At 52.9% G+C, this 16,315-nt stretch overlaps 2 protein-coding genes and 1 non-coding gene across 7 annotated transcripts; 1 reads left to right on the top strand and 2 right to left on the bottom strand.

Annotated features, from left to right (window-relative positions):
- The first annotated feature begins 713 nt into the window (after positions 1-713).
- CCDC85B (coiled-coil domain containing 85B) lies at positions 714-3,572 on the top strand. Its single transcript, XM_054570598.1, has 2 exons — positions 714-1,876; positions 3,395-3,572. Exon 1 carries the CDS (start codon positions 875-877, stop codon positions 1,481-1,483), a length of 609 nt encoding a protein of 202 aa, XP_054426573.1. The 5' UTR covers positions 714-874; the 3' UTR covers positions 1,484-1,876; positions 3,395-3,572.
- On the bottom strand, positions 3,005-8,879 carry FOSL1 (FOS like 1, AP-1 transcription factor subunit). 5 transcript variants are annotated; one of them, XM_054570592.1, is made up of 4 exons: positions 8,790-8,879; positions 6,331-6,522; positions 3,780-3,887; positions 3,005-3,406 (listed from the first exon to the last, which is right to left on the bottom strand). In XM_054570592.1, the coding sequence occupies exons 1-4, from the start codon at positions 8,877-8,879 to the stop codon at positions 3,005-3,007; spliced, it is 792 nt and encodes a 263-aa protein (XP_054426567.1). The 5 variants fall into 5 exon arrangements, with proteins under 5 accessions (XP_054426567.1, XP_054426568.1, XP_054426569.1 ...); XM_054570593.1 differs by lacking the exon at positions 3,780-3,887; XM_054570594.1 differs by lacking the exon at positions 6,331-6,522.
- Positions 7,290-7,476, bottom strand: LOC129068670 (U2 spliceosomal RNA). Its single transcript, XR_008528946.1, has one exon. It is a non-coding gene; the product is annotated as a U2 spliceosomal RNA (small nuclear RNA).
- Positions 8,880-16,315: the final 7,436 nt, after the last annotated feature.

Raw genomic sequence — 16,315 nt, 5'->3', positions numbered from 1 at the left:
CTCATTACTCGACAAAGCCCTATGCATTTTTCGGGGACCTTCGGATATCATCTCTTTTCAGAAAACTTTTTCGGATGCGGGGGCGGTTCCCTCAGACCCTGTCCCTATTCCATGTGCTTCTTGTTTAACTCACCTTGTCTTGACCCTGACCAGATTAAGACTTCTTTGAGGACAGGGTAAGAATCTTGGTCAAGTTTATTTCTGCATGAATCTTAAAGTAAAGCTTTATTGAACAAACGAATCCCTTGTATGTCTCCTGCGTTCTCCACCCCTGGGCGGAAAACGCCCCGTGAGAGGGCGAGCTCAGGGCGATTCAGGACTCTTGGAGGAGTTGGGAGCGATGCTCAGTGAGCCGAGACTCACTCTTGAGGTCGAGCTATACTAGGAAGGATGTTAATGCGGTAGGTCTGGGTTCTGTCTGGGGTGGAGGGCGGTGAGCGGGAGAGTTCCGGGGCAGACACCCGAGTCTCGATTCTCAGGAGCCGAGAGGCCTAGGCTCGAAGTTGAGGATTGGGAGGTACGAAGCGCCTGGTTTCGGGATGACAGGCGCTGGTGCAGGGACCCACTGACCCCAACGATCAGGGACGCGGCAGGCAGTCGGGAGTGGGCAGGGAATGGACGCCCTCTGCGCTGAGGCCCCGCCCCTTTCAGTGGAGTCTTCCCTGGATTGGCTGTCCTTCCTTAACGTCACGCGGCCCCGCCTCGGCGCGCGCCCTGCCGCGTGCCCACCCCCGCGCGGCTGCTGCAGCCTACGCTAGCCGGCCACAGCCTCCCGCGGGCGGAGCTGGGTCTTGAGCCTGAGCCGCTCGGGGCTCGACGTGGGGCACCTGGACCGCGGCGGCGGGCAGGCGATGCTCCAGAGACCTGAGCAATCATGGAGGCCGATGCGGGCGGCCTGGAGGAGCTGACGGACGAGGAGATGGCGGCGCTGGGCAAGGAAGAACTGGTGCGGCGCCTGCGGCGGGAGGAGGCAGCGCGCCTGGCGGCTCTGGTGCAGCGCGGCCGCCTTATGCAGGAGGTGAATCGACAGCTGCAGGGTCACCTAGGCGAGATCCGCGAGCTCAAGCAGCTCAACCGGCGCCTGCAGGCCGAGAATCGTGAGCTGCGCGACCTCTGCTGCTTCCTGGACTCGGAGCGCCAGCGCGGGCGGCGCGCCGCACGCCAGTGGCAGCTCTTTGGGACCCAGGCATCCCGGGCTGTGCGTGAGGACCTGGGCGGTTGTTGGCAGAAGCTGGCCGAACTGGAGGGCCGCCAGGAAGAGCTGCTGAGGGAAAATCTAGCGCTTAAGGAGCTCTGCCTGGCGCTGGGCGAGGAGTGGGGCCCCCGCGGCAGTCCCGGTGGCGTGGGGGGCTCAGGCGCCGGGCCAACCCCCGAGCTCGCCTTGCCTCCCTGCGGGCCCCGCGACTTGGGCGATGGAAGCTCCAGCACCGGCAGCGTGGGTAGTCCTGATCAGTTGCCCCTGGCTTGCTCTCCAGATGACTGAGGGCTAAGCTTCCTTCGCGCCGACGCCCGCCCGGATAGCTCCCCAAGCGCCAGGATTGCGGTGGACCTCGGGACCTGGAAGCCGCTCAGCTGCACACGAGGGGCCGCTGGCGTGGATTTAAGACACCCTAGCATTGAGGAGGGCCCCTTGCTCTCGCTGGCGGGGCAAGAGGGGACTGGAAGCTGGAGCGGAGGGACTTGCAGGGGGCTGGGTGGCGGTTAATAAACTGGGACGGAAGCAGACCCCATGGGCAGCGTCTGTTTGGGACTCGCCGGGATTAGGACAAGGGCGGGGACATCGAGATGGGGTATCATGGCCCTCCGGAGCGGCTGCAGAACTAAGGTGTCTGATCCTCCCCCATTACTCGAGACTGGGGAGGGATATGGGACCGTGGTAAGCCTCTGGCTACAACCCTCCCCACCCCCGCCCCGCCGGCAGGCACCGGTACAGGCCGTGATCCGGTCCCTGAAGTGGCTCCAGCCCCCTTCCCGGTTCCTTCCTGTCCAAGACAATGGGGCAGGAAGCAGGTGTTGGGGGCCTAGAAGCCACTCAGCTGCCTCCTCTCAGGCTGGAAGGGGCCTAACAGTGATAACAGCGCCCTCCTGTGGTGCACGCAGGAGCAGGGTGGGTCCCCACCAGGAGAAGGAGGATGATCCTCTTGGCTTGCATCCCATAGCACTCTTCCTCTCAGTCCTCGCGATGAGATGTAGGTTCGTTTCTCCAGTAAGACAGTGGAGGCCCAGAAATATCAAATAATTTGTCCAAGGTCATGCAGTGGGCCAGTGGAACTGACACTTGAGCCCAGGACTTCTGGATCCAAATGTTCTCCCTTTAGCCTCTGGAGCCAATGAAATGAGGCTGGAGCTTCAAGCCTTTTATTTCATTTTGGCAGATTTGTATAAAAATACTCTCTTTAGGAAAATAAATAGCAGCTGCCTTTGTGGTGGAGGCTTAGATACCCTGGAGCTAAAGTCTTCTCAGAGCCCGGGCTGCAACTCAGCTCATCACAGAAGTCTCTGGCACCTTCTTCAGCTGTGCCATTTCTGGAGGGGCCGGCAGAATGCCCTGGTTCAATCACCTGGTGCTGCTGGCAGTGGGGCTGGGTGAGTTAGTGTTCTAGGCTGGTATATCACCTGTCAAAGGGGAGGGCTGGGTGGGTCACAGGAAGGTGATGAAGACTTAGGGGAGGTCTGGAGCGGGTTAGGGCTCCAGAAAACCTCTAGGGATCTACAAAGTCCTTTGGGGCTGCCAGGAGTTTTCTTGCACAAATGGGAAATATTTTGTCTCTGATTTAAAGCAAATTGTGCTAGAGAGGCCAGCTCTAGAGAAACACCTCTAGAGTGAGCAGCTTTGGTGGCCCCAAGCTGGCTCTACCAGGGAGCAAAACAGGCTCAGTCTCATCGGAAGGATGGAGAAGAACCTGCCTGGGTTGAGCATGGAATATGGCCCAGGCCAGCTGGACCAATGGGTGAGGAGGTGTTGAGTAGGGTGGCACCCGCAGGGAGGGGGGGCCAGAGTGCCTCATAACGCCAGGAGGGTGGGGGAGCCGAGGGGGTCAGAGGACGGGTCCCCACTGCTGCTGCTGCTCCTGCGATGGGCTGAGGCACAGGGCTCAGGGGTGCTGGGGTAGGTGAAGACCAGACTGGGGGTGAAAGGAGTCAGAGAGGGTGTGGTCATGAGCGTAGGAGTGTGCAATGCTTCAGGTTCAAGCACAGGCCCCGGAGAAAGGGAGATACAAGGCACCGGGGCTGGCGTGCTGCTGCTACCGCCTGTGCCGCCAGTGTCGCCCTCCTTGTCTCCCTCCGGGATTTTGCAGATGGGGCGGTGGGCTTCGAGCACCAGCTCCAGCCGCTCCTTCTGCTTCTGCAGCTCCTCAATCTCTCGCTGCAGCCCTGATTTCTCGTCTTCCAGCTTGTCGGTTTCCTGTAGGGAGAAGGTCAGGAGAGGAGTCAAGAAGCTGAGGTCCTAATACGGCGACGCCTTCCCAATGGTGGTGGTGATTGGGCGGTTGGGAGTAGGGTGACTGAGGAGTCTCCAGCAAGTCTGGACTACAATTCCCATGAGCCCTTGGGAGAAGACGTGTAGGATTCCAATCAAGCCCGGGAGCGTTTTAGGAGATTGTCGGCGGAAGCTTCGACTCTGCTCTGCTGTTGGTCCGAGTATTTTCCCGTGTCCTTCTCTCCGAAGGACTGCCCCTCCAGCGCCCTTTGGGGCCCCACAGGCTCACAGGAGCTGAGGCCCCTCCGAGGTTCGGTGGGCCAGGGTCTGGGCACCCTCCGCACCGACCAGTGCTCACCGCCTGCAGGAAGTCGGTCAGCTCCTTCCTCCGGTTCCTGCACTTAGCCGCGGCCAGCTTGTTCCGCTCGCGCCTCACTCGACGGCGCTCTTCCTCCTCCGGGCTGATCTGGGGAACAGAGGGACCAGTGAGGTGTGTCCCGGACAACTGGCTGCCCGTCACTCCCATGGTGCGGTTGCCCAGTGGTAGGACCCCGGTGGAGGGCATGGCAGCGCCGGGGCACCCTCCTTCTGCACTTTAAGGACCACCACGCCGCACGGGTTCCCCGATCTCACTTTAGTAAACTATCACTAGTCATATTTCTTCCTCCCACCCAGCTTTTACCTACTACGATTCCCCTCTCGGGGTTCCCCTCTCGGAAGGCACACACCGTAACCCTCTTCATCTCCCAGGACTCCACTAGGATGCCTCCGCCTCCAGGAAGCCTTCTCTCACTCCCCCGCCAGAAGTACAGAGAGCCTTTCCTCCTTGGAGCCTTTGGGAGCCAGCCACTCTTTTCCGAGGGAACCCCACTCTTTCCAATCTCTTTATAACCAAGTCTCCTTTTCTCCAGCGGCTGTAAGCACTAGCAGGGGCTAATGAGTGCTGCTGAATTGTTATTTACTGTGAATCTACTGTGTGTCAGCAAAGTTCTTTTCTTATATTCTTTTGTAAAGTTTTGTTTGTTTGTTTGTTTGTTTGTTTGTTTATTTGTTTATTTATTTATTGAGAGGGAAGGGAAGGGGAAAGGGAGGGAGAAAGAGAGGGAGACAAACATTGATCCCCTGCCTCTTGCATGCACCCCAACCAGGGACCTGGCCCACAACCCAGGCATGTGCCCTGACCAAAACGGCAACCTTTTTGTTTGTGGGGCATGCACAACTAAGTGAGCCACACAGGCCAGGGTGCCTTTCTTAGATTCTTAACACAACTTTACATGTAAGGAACTGAAGCCCAGGGAAGATCTATAACTTGTTTATGGTCCTAGAGCAGAAATTAAAATCCACTCACTCTATTCAACATTGAAAGGCCAGCTTATGGAGAGCATCTTCTCCCCAAAGAACCCCACTCACAGCTCACAGTCCCAGTCTACAAGTCCCCAGGATCAAAGCACCCTCAGGACAGGGCTGAAGGAAGGAAGTCCAGAAACCTCCCTCTGGGACTCACGCCATAGTCCTCTTCCAGGTGGCCACGAAGGCCAGCCAGGAAAGCCTCCCCTGCCAGTAGTACATCTTTCCCAGGATCCCAACCTCCTTCCCCATCCTCTACCCAGCTGCTAGAGCAGCCTGTTTAATGTGCAAGTCTCCCCCATGACAGTCTCATATACTAAAATGCTCCAGGGTGGCCCTTGCTGGTGTAACTCAGTAGATTGAGCGCCTAAAGGTTGGGGTTTGATTCCCAATCAGGGTGCATGCCTGGGTTGCGGGCCAGGTCCCCGATTGGGGGTGTGCAAGAGGCAACTGATTGATGTATCTCTCACACATCAATGTTTCTCTCCCTCTCTTTTTCCCTCCCTTCTCATCTCTCTAAAAATAAATAAATAAAACCTTCTTTTAAAAAAAGAGCTCCAGGGAGAGGATAGAGGTGCCACTCCTTTAGAGACTATCTCTTATTTATTTTGGTAAGGACATTATTAGTAGTGTGTGGGTAGGAACCCTAGTTGGGGAGGCAAAAGTTCCCAGCTCGCTCTTCTTCAAGCCTGCTCTTAGCTCTGAGTGAGATGGTGTGGTTGCTGGTTCGAATCTATCTTTAGAATTGGGCAGACCTGTCCTATTACTCAATACTTGTGTAATCTTGGGCAAGTGACTTTACTTCTCTGGGCCTTCATCTCCTTGGCTGTAATATGGGGGAAACCAGAGTACATTCCCCAGAGGGTTTTATGAGGTTTTAAATGAGATAGGGAAACTGAGACTCAGTAGCTACAGAGGACCTTCTTTCTGTTCTTTCCCCAGCTACATAGAAATATGCAGCTCGCCCTCTCCATTCATGTCAGGAGGTGGATACCCTTTACTGTCCACGAACCTTTCCACATGCACCTTACATATTCTCACCTTCACTGACATTCTTTTTTTTAAAAAAATTATTTATTAATTTTAGAGAAAGAGATGAAGGGGAGAGAGGGAAACATCGATTTGTTGTTCCACTTAACTTATGCATTCTTTGGTTGCTACCTTTATGTACCCTGGCTGGGGATTGAACTCCCAACCTTGGCATATTGGGTAGATGCTCTAACCAACTGAGCTACCTGGCTACGGCTCCACCTCCATTCTTTCTCCTGCCATCTCCTCCCCCTGGAATGTCCTTTCCTTCAACTCTAGCTGTGCAAATCCTACCCATCTTTCTAGGCTAATACTCCTCTACCTCCAGGAAGCATTCCCTGATCCAGAAGTGACCTCTTTGCCCTCTGGGTCTTCCTAGAGGCTCCCCTTACTTTCCACCCTGGCCAATAGTCACTAGTGGTGCTACTTTCTCCATCCTTCCAGGCTCGTGTTCTCCTCTGGAACAAGAGCTATACTCTGCACCTCTGCACCCCTGTGGGTATCAGAACCAGCGTAAGGCCTCTGTTCCTTACCTGTTCACAGGGCCGGCGACGCACGCCTGGAGGTGGCCCCAGGGTCCGGATGACTCCTGGCCGGGGCTGTGGGTGGCTGTACTGGGGATAGGCCAGAGGTCTTGGGTAGCTACTAGGTCCCAGGAAGTGAGGCTGAACCATCCACTGCGGCTCCTGGCTCAGTGCGTTGATGCTTGGCACGAGGTGGAACTTCTGAGGGATAAGAATGGAAGGCCAGGGGTGAGGTCTGTGTTAACTGAGGGGCTTCCAGTGGGCAGAGGCCACACTGCTGTCCACCCTCAAGACAGATGCTGAGACACCAGAAAGAGCAAGAGCACAGCTTGGCAGTTAGAGAGAGTAAGTAACAAATCCCTGCTCCTGAGCTGTGTGACTTTGGGCAGGTCACATAACCTCTCTGTACCTCCATTTCCCCAATCAGAGCTAATACGTATAAAGTATGAATTCCAGGTACTGTCCCAACCACTTTACAAATACTGACTCATTAATTTGCACAACAGTCTCTTCATTTTCAGACAGAGAAAAGGTTGTCCTTAGACATACAGCCAGTTAAGTGGGAAGTGGGATTTGGGCCCAGACCACCGGGTTCTTTCCCACTCCTGCACCCTGCCTGAGCCCCATTTGCACAAAGAGGATAATTACAGCTCCTAACTCCAGGAGTGGCTGTGAGAATCAGGTGAGAGAATGTGTGTCCTCAAAGCCTGGTAAGGGCTGTAGAGGACAAGAGCCACTGCTCTGGGTTCAGGCTGTTCAGTTCTAACCTTAATTCAGCCACTTCTTGGCTGTGACTTTGGGCAAGTTGTTTAACCTCAATGTGCCTCAGTTTCCTCATTTTTAATATTGTCATAGGTGGGAATTATGGCATTTCATCGATGCTAAGAAGTACCCTTTAGCAGCTCTGAAATCAGTTTAATTGGCAATTTTTTAAAGAATTTGTTTATTTATTTATTTATTTGCCCCTGAGTGAGTGCGCCTTTCCCAGAGGTACTGCAATGCCGGCTCAATGCGCAGCATGAGTGGAGCAAGCTCCTATTTCATCTCCTGCTCCAAAAATCCATTTAATATGTGGTCCTCAGAGGACCAATCAGATATTAAACTGATAAGAACAGATCTCTACACTTGATCTTGGCCAAAAGGCCAACAAGCAATGATAATTGGCAACTTTAAAAAAATTTAGTGGCACAAAATAATGGTTGGTTTTAAAATTAATGGGGTCTTGCATTTTGTGAAATACGGTAAATGGGGAGCAAACCGCCCAGTAGGATGCTTGGTTGTACTGTTAGCGCTCCGGGTATTACTTGCCACTATTCTCTTTCAGCCAGAAATGGAAGGAATGGCTTGAGATTGGGGGTTCAGTGTTCCGGGAGAACTGGGTTCAAGCCCTGGGGCTGGGCTCAGGGTGTGTGCGCCCAGTCCTCCGGGAAAAGGCGGCTCAAGCCCAGGCAAGTCCGTGCAGCTGTGTCCCTGGCCCAGCGCTGGGGCCCCAGAGGCCCAGTGACCCCAGTTCCGGGCTCGAGGCACCACTGGCGGTATCTCCCGCTCCCGAGGTTGTCCAGGCCCGGGCCGCTCCGGGCCAGGAAGGGAGGGGCACCCCCGGGTGAGTCAGCCGCCGTGACTCGGCCGCCGTGACTCGGCGGAACGGACGCCGCTCCTTCCCTCCCCTAGCGACACGTGCTCGAGGCCCCTCGACAGGAAATGGGCACCTGCAACCTCCCGGGTCCCCCCAACCGCCAGCGGGCGCCAAGAGTCGGGAGTGCGGGAGCTGCCCGCTGCATGACCCTGCGCACGTTCCCGCACCTCGCGTCTTGATTGGCCCCAACCTATAAAGGACGGGGTCAAGAACCGGTCTCTGGAGCCCACCAGACTCCACTGCGCCGAGAAGGGGATAGGGACTTGGCGGCGGGGTAGAGAGGAACAAATGGACAGATACACAGACGATCACCGACAGGGCTGAGGATTCCCGGTCTGTCGGGGCTAGCCTGCGGATGGATCCCGCCGCCCCCCTGTGTGGGACGTCTGGGTCCCAGTCCAGACTCCGAATCCCATCCCGGGAATTTAGTCCGAGATGAATCAGACCCCGTGATCCTGTCAGGGGTAGGACTACTGCAGGTGCCCGGGCCCCCTTCTAACGCAGATGGACAAAGAAATTAGCGGCGGACAGGAGGAAATAAAGAAGGTGAGGACAGGAGGAAAAGAAAGACGGAGGGATATATAGTAGACAGCGAGGGGAAAAAGAACGAGCGAGAGAGGGGACGTTCGCAGATCTTACCCCCGCGCGCGTCTCCCTGGGCCGTGCGGGAAGGTGTCCCCGGACGGCAGAGAGAGCGCAGGACCCGCGGTCACGGCCCGCATACCCAGTCCCTACTCCTGTTCCCGGCCCACGTCCCAGCGCGTGTCGGAGTGGACCGCAGCGTCCCAGGCGCTGTTTCCCCCAGGGACCCCAGGCTTCGGCGCCTTCTCACCTGCTGGCCTGTCGCCGGGGGCTGCGCCGGGCCGCCGTACGCACCGCTGGCCCCGGAGCTCGGTCCGGGTTCCCCGAAGTCTCGGAACATGCCCTGGGCTGGCTGCTCTATGGGGTCAGCGTCGGCTGCTTGGGTTCTGAGTCACCCGCTCCTCGCGGAGTCTTTTCTTTTTATGAATGAAAAGTTCTCGGGCTGAACCACTTCAACTAAGGGGTGGGGGCGTTGCGCAGCGGCGCCGGTCACCTCGGGGCTCCGCCTCTCTCGACGCGCCACCTTCTGCCTGTCCGTGGCGAACAGTTGAACACCTCCCACAGTCCGGTAGCCGCCTTTTCGTGGGGAAATTGGAGGACTTGACGTCCCCTAGCCCCAGCGGCGGGTCCGCCCCCTCTGACGTAGCTGCCCATACATGGTGCAATTTCCTCGCCGCGCCCAGGTGAAGCCGAGGATTCCCCGGCGGATTACAGCACCTGAGAGCAGACAGGAGACGGCCCCGCCCCGCCCTGCCAGCCAGCGGTTTTAGGAGACGCTCCCCACTCCCGGGCCTGCGCCCCGAACCCCCTACCCGGCTGGTCCAGCCTCAGTTTCTTTATTTGTAAAATGGGACGAAATACATAGCTACCCTACTGTGTATAGCTATGAGTTGGAATAAAGAATATGAAAGGGTTTGAAAACTGTAAAGTGCATTATAAATATGATTGATATTATTATTATCATTATTAACTGGGTGCTTATTTCATGCCAGGAACCGTACTAATACCATCGAAGGCTGCACGTCGTGGCGTGGAGCCCTTCCAACTGGCATTGTTTTAAGGTTCAAGTATAATAAAAAGTAACTAAATGACAAACCAGAGTTATAAAAATACTTGTATATTTTAAATGCTTACAGTGAACAAGTTAATGTTTTGAATTACCCACAAGTCCAATGCAAAATAATTGTGCTACTCACAGGATAATTTCAGGAGCTATAATAACAAGTTCTAATTCAGAGCGCCTCTAAGCAGCGAGAGCCTGCAGTAGGACACCGGTGTCCTGTGGCCTGAAAAACACCTTCTCCTTTAATTGTCTGTGCTCTTCCGGGGCTGTGTGGTCATACAAGCCTTGTCTGAAGATTATGTCAAAGGTCAGTGTGACCGTGCGGCCAGGGTCAAATGTCAACAACCAGAGGCCAACAACCCTGGAAGGTAGGTACCTTCACCATTCCATTTTACAGATGGGGAAACTGAGGCTCAGAGATGGTGAAGGGAAGTGCCTGAGATCACTGAGCGAGTGGCTGAGGCAGGCTGCCGGATCGGAGCTGCGGGAGCCCCAAGCCCAGACACCTTTTCACACATGCAGACCGTCAGGGCCGCTGGGCCACCCCAGAGTTTCTTCTCCGCATCCTCCCATCCTCTGGAGGAAACTGCGCCTCCAACATCACACAGCTGCGGGGAGAGGGCCGAGCTTCCTGGCGTCCACTCGTACCTCCGTGGGATCAGCTCCGGCTTTGTCCTCAGGGGAGGAAGATTTCAGAGAGGTGGGATCCTAGGTTGCCTTCCTTGGGGAAAGAGGGTACATGCAGGACTTAGAATGAGAAGGCCAGCTTGGCCCTGGGCTTCCAGTCCCAGAGCTACCGTTTTCTGTCTGTGACCCTGGGTGGTGACCTTCCCTCTGAGTGCCAGTCCCCACGGGAATAATTGAGCCTCCTGCCGACCTCATGGGGCTGCTGTGGGATCAGATGAGATCACAAATGTGAAAGTCCTTTGTAAGCTATAAATTGCCACACACTCAGGAGGTGGTTACCAGCCTGGTGCCGCTCCCTTGCCCTTGTTCTCCTCAATGCTTATCTTTCTCTGAAAGGAAAAGAAACCAACAGTGGTTTACAGTGAACAATGTAGGGTGTGTGTGTAAGAGAGAGATTTTTGAGGCAGTTTGACCCGTGGAAAAAGCACAAGTGCTGGAGTCAGACAGCTCTCGGTTCTGAGTTTGGATTCTGCTCTCCACCAGATGCATGACCTCGATGAGACCGACAATCTCTCTGCACCTCTGTTTACTCATCTGTGAAATGGAGACATAATGATAATTACATCTCAGAATTACTGGAGACTAGAAATAACATAAAACACATGTTTAGCACAGCACATAGAAGAACTTGACAAATATCAAAAATAAATGCATGTATTAATTTACAAAAGGCCCCAGGGTTGAGAGCCCTTGGGGCTCTGATCATATGCCGAAGGCACACGCAGACTCACATCTGGACTCCTTGGTTGAGTCCAAGCTGGACAGGGTGACACAGGGGGCCAGGTAGTGACACATACAAGGTCTGGGTCAGATCAGACTATATCCATCTGCCTGTTCCAGAAACACCACCCTGCCTGCTCCCAGAACAGCCTGGGGGCAGTGACTGAGCCGGGGCTCAGGTCTCAAGTGTGTGTGTGTGTGTGTGTGTGTGATTACATGGCTCTGAAAGTCCCTTCCTGCTCTAACCGTTGGTGGAGCCACAAGAAGTCCTTTCAGAAGCAGCACATTCCAAGCTCCTCAGTCACTGACTCCCGCCTCGTGGCTGCAGAAACGTTCCTGGCCCTTGACCTCACCGGCTCCCAGCCAGGCGAGAATCCCAGGGGGCCAAGCACTGGGGCGGCCTTGGTTCCCCGGGGGTCTGAGAGACGGGGCCCTGCCTCTTGGCAGCCCCGCGCGTTGGGCTCAGCTTCCCCGAGAAGCCCCCTCTGTAGGGGCTGCAGTGCAGAGAAAGGAGGCCACCGGGGAATGTGCTTGGCATCCAGCAGGTTCTGTCAGTGTCCCGGGGCCTTGGAGGTGATGTTTGTTTTTCAGTTTCCATTCACTTTTAAATTAAACTTTATTTATTTTTAAAATTGAGGCGAAAGCCACCTAACATACAATTAACCATTTTAAAGTGTACACTTCAATGGGCTTCAGTGCCTTCACAATGTTGTGCAACCACCACTTCTATTCAGTCTCAAAACTTTTTTAATCATCCCAGGAAAACACTGCATACCCTTTAATTAATCACTCCCAGTTCCCTCCTCCTACCCACCCTCTGGTAACTACTAATCTGCTTTCTGCCTCTATGGCTTTGCCTAGTCTGGACACTTCATATCAATGGGATCCTACAGGATGTGACCTTTTGCATGTGGTTTATTTCACTTAGCATATGTTTTTCAGTTTCGTCCATATCGTAGCTGGTATCAGTATCCTTTTTATGGCTGAATAATATTATATTCTATTGTATGGGTATACCACAATTTATTTATTCCTAAGTTGACAGACATTTGGCTATTACGAATAATGCTCCATGGGCATTGTGTGCAAGTTGTGTGCGGACATACGTTTCCATTCATCTTGGGTCACCTGGAAACTCTGTTGAACGTCGTGAGGAACTGGCAGACTGTTTTACAAAGTGCTTGTACCATTTTACATTTCTACCCACATGCATGATCCAGTTTCTCCACATTATTGCTAACACTTATTATTTTCCATTTTCAAAATTAAAGACATCCTAGGGGGTGTGAAATGGCATCTCATTGTATTTGGTTTGCATTTTCTTAAACCAGTCATGTTCCTTAATGACCCACAAACATCTTTTTATGTGCTTGTTGGGCATTTGTATATAGTTTTTGAACAAGTGTGTAGTCAAGTCCTTTGTCCATTTTTAAGTGGATTGTTTGATTTTGTCGTTGTTGAATTTCATGAGTTTTTTAATATATTCTGGCTACCAAGCCCTTATCAGATAGATGAACATTTACCCCTATGTTTTCTCCTATTGATTGCATAATTTTGGTTTTTATATTTAGGTTGTTGACTAAACTGAAGTTTAACATACATACAGTAGCCCTGGCCGGGTAGCTCAGCTGATTAGAGCATCATCCCAATGCATCAAGGTTGCAGTTTGGTCCCGTCAGGGCACGTACAAGAATCAACCAGTGAGTGCGTGAGTAAGTGGGACAACAAACTGATGTCTCTCTCTCTCCCATCGATCAATTAAAAAATATCATACATATAGTAAAGTGCACTCATCCAACATGTTCAACTCAATGACTTTTTACATGTATGTAAACCCATGTAGTTACCTCCCTGACCAAGATACAGGACATTTCCAGTAGCTCAGAAGCTCCTTGGGCCCCTTCCCACCCCCACCCCTCACCCATAGGTAACCACTAGTCTGACTTCTATCATCATGAATTAGTTTTGCCTGCTCTTGAACTTCATAGAAATAGAACCATACCATGTGTACTCTTAGATTCGCCTTCTTTTACTCAACGTACGGGACTCACCTACATCACTGGGCGAAGCTGCAGCTTGGTCTTCCCTGGGTGCGGCAGTCCGTTGCTCAGGTAGTCCGCAGTCGCTCCCTCCGTTCTGCTGATGACGGCACTGGGAGCTCTTCCAGTTTGGGGCTATTATGAACGAGGCTGCTGCGAGCCTTCCCGATATATCTGTCCTTAGGTGGTCAACTGCACTCAATTCTCTTGGATATGTGCCCACAGGTGGACTTGTTGGGTCACAGGGTACACGTTTGGCTATGATTCTCTTCAACAGTTCTTCTAAGAGACTGTGTTGTCTCCTGTCCCAGCAGCAGTGGGTGAGACCTCTTCCGGTCACCCCACACCTGGAGGTGACATTTCAATTCACTTCAACACTTTTCTCACTTAGTTCTGGCCCTCTCCTTTCTCTGCTGGGTGCTCTCTACAGCCTCCAACCCAGCTTCCGCCTGTCCATCGCCCACCCAGCATCCTGAAGGGTATTTAAAATCCTGACAATGTTGCTCTGGTAGGGTAGTTTAGTTGGTTAGAGTGTCATCCCAATACAGGATCGATCCTTGGTCAGGACACGTGCAAGAGTCAACCAATGAGCGCACAGATAAATGCAACAATAGACTGATGCTTCTCTCTCCCTTTCTCTAAAATCACTCAATCAAATCAAATAAAATAATAAAATCAAATCCTGACATTATTCACAGAGGAGTCTTTTAAAATTCTGAGCATTTCCCCCTCAGACTTAGACCCTTCTAAACTGCGGCACCTTTTGCATTGCTACACAGGAGGGCCTGGAGCCTGGGCGGGATCGAGGAGGGGGGTCAACACGCCCTGTTTTCTTTTAGGTTGCCTGTTGACTGGGGGGACTTGGCGGGCCTCGAGGGTAACACTAGTGGCTTACACTGACAGAGCTCTTATGAATCAGACATGATTGAAAGTAATGTATTAATCCTCACAACAACCCTGTAAAGACAGATAATAATATTACACCCATTTTACAGATTAAAGAATGGAGGCACAGAGAAAGTAAGCAACTTCCTAAAAGCCACGTAGCAAGGATTTGAACCTAAGCAGTCAGTCTCCAGAGCCCAAGCTCCTCAGTGCCTTGTTAGTTTCATTTCTCAAAAGGGGCCAGGATTCTTAACACGGTGTCCCAGGTCCTTCAAGCCCTGGGCAGTCTGCCCAGCCCCCCCACCAGCACCCAAGTACTTCCCCCACCCCCCGCCCCCGCTCCAGGCTTCCTGCTGGACTGAGCTCCTCACTTGCTCACAGGCTGTTCCCTTGCCGGGGATGTGCTCTCCCATCTGCTCACCTGGCCGACCCTCGTCCTGCAGGTTCGTTTTCCCCACCTCTCCCTCAGGAGGCCTTCCACAAGTCGCTGCCTGGGTTAAAGCCTTTGTAGTCCCATAGTACCATGCAGGCTATGACTTTATTTTTTAACCTGCTCAGAATAATTTTTGAAGATTTTGCATTTTGGGGAGATTACATACATAGTGTGGAAGAGAAACCTGCCCTGGCTACTGTGGCTCAGTTTGAGCACCAGCCTGCAAACAAAAAGGTCACAGGTTTGATTCCCAGTCAGGGCACACGCCTGGGTTACAGGCTAGGTGCCCGGCTGTGGGTGTGTGAGAGGCAACCAGTTGATGTACTTCTTGCACATTGATGTTTCTCTCCCTCTCTTTCTCCTTCCGTTTTCCTCTCTCTAAAAATAAATAAATAATATTTTTTTAAAAAAGAAATTACTTTAAAACCCGATTTGTTTTTACTTCGCCTTATATTTTTAAATTTGTCATTGCATTTCTTTTTCAACTCTAATCCATTTCCGTGCCTCACGATCCAGAAGGCAGGCGAGGGTGTGCAGTGAAAAGCCTCCCTCTCTCCTCCCTGTGAACAGTGTCTCGAGTATCTTTTTACCCAGAAGGCAGCCTCCGCAACATTCCGTTTTGCTCCTTGCTTTTTTGTTTTCTTATACCTTGGCCATCCTTCCACTGATTACATGCAGACTTGCCCTATATTATTTATTTTTATTATTATTTAAAGCCTTACTCAAGGGTATGCTTAGAGAGAGAGAGAGAGAGAGAGGGAGAGAGATCGATTGGTTGCCTCCTGTATGTGCCCCACCTTATCGAACCTGAAACCTAGGTAAGTGCCTTGATTGGGAATTGAGCCCACAACTTTCCTGGTGGGTGGGACAATGCCCCAATCACATGAGCCACCCAGCTAGGGCCATCTGCCCCATTAAAAAACAAACAAAAAAACACACCCCAAAACCCAGTGACTTTGTTGAGGTATATTTTACATTCAGTAAAATCCACAATACCTTTAATTTTTATTTATTTACTTATTACTTAAAAACCTATGTTATTTATATATTTTTTAGACAGAGGGGAAGGAAGGGAGAAACAGAGGGAAAGAAACATTGATGTGCGAGAGAAACAGCCATCGGTTGCCTCTCACACCGCCAGCTGGGGAAACTGGTCTGCAGCCCAGGCACGTGCCCTGACTGGGAATCCAACCTGCAACCTTTCAGTCTACGGGAGGAAGCCCAACCCACTGGGCAACACAAGTCAGGGCAAAATTCACCCCTTTTAAACGTACTGGCATATGTTTGACTATTATATACCCCTGTGTCAGCACGTTCCAATCAAGATACAGAATATCTCCACCCCCCAGAAAGTTCTGTCAAGCCCCTTTGTAGCCCCTGGGAAAAGAATGACCCTTCCCCTGGGGTGGGGGTGGCACAGCAGGCTTCCTGGCACAGGAGTATTGGAGGTTGGGGAGACGTTCCCAGAGCTGGAGTCAATGGGCACAAAGGCCAGGGGGGAGGAAGGGGAGGCCTGAGTGTCACTGCGGTCCAGGGGCATATGGCAGAATGTGTGTTGGGACCCTGAGCTGGAAGGGTGAGATGAGGGAGACCTCAGCCAGCGTCCTTGGACGGCAGGCTGAGGGCCTGACTTGGGCTGGGGGACAAGGGAGGTCCTGAGCAGTGTTTGGGCAGGGAGTGATCTGTGCTCAGTTTAATGAGGCTGCAGTTTGGGGAGGAGTGGGGTCTGAGGGAGCCGCTTGGTGGGGGCTGGGTGAAGGAGGGGGCCGATGAGAGGGGGCTGAGCTGATGCCTCTGGGGCCTGGTTATCGTTCCTCCCATTCCCTAGATGCCAGTGGAGCAGCCACGCACATCTCTGTGCTGTCCTTTGAGCCCCTCGCCACCCTGCTGTAATGGCAGTCCTGTCCCTTTGAGGCGGGTGAGGACTCTGAGACTCCAGGGAGGGAAAG

Source organism: Pteronotus mesoamericanus, unplaced genomic scaffold, assembly GCF_021234165.1.
Source record: "Pteronotus mesoamericanus isolate MK-2021 breed Mesoamerican mustached bat unplaced genomic scaffold, CSHL_Meso_final contig_214, whole genome shotgun sequence".
NCBI classification, from domain to species: Eukaryota; Metazoa; Chordata; class Mammalia; order Chiroptera; family Mormoopidae; genus Pteronotus; species Pteronotus mesoamericanus.
Note: the sequence above shows the minus strand (reverse complement) of the source record. Positions and strands in the feature narration are given on the sequence as shown.

Coding starts and splice junctions, on each gene's coding strand:
- FOSL1 (XM_054570592.1), bottom strand. CDS start 8,879: ATGTTCCGAGACTTCGGGGAACCCGGACCGAGCTCCGGGGCCAGCGGT. Junction 6,523..8,789: donor CCCCGGCGACAGGCCAGCAG/GTGAGAAGGCGC, acceptor CTTATCCCTCAG/AAGTTCCACCTCGTGCCAAG. Junction 3,407..3,779: donor TGACCGACTTCCTGCAGGCG/GTGAGCACTGGT, acceptor TTCTCCCTACAG/GAAACCGACAAGCTGGAAGA.
- CCDC85B (XM_054570598.1), top strand. CDS start 875: ATGGAGGCCGATGCGGGCGGCCTGGAGGAGCTGACGGACGAGGAGATG.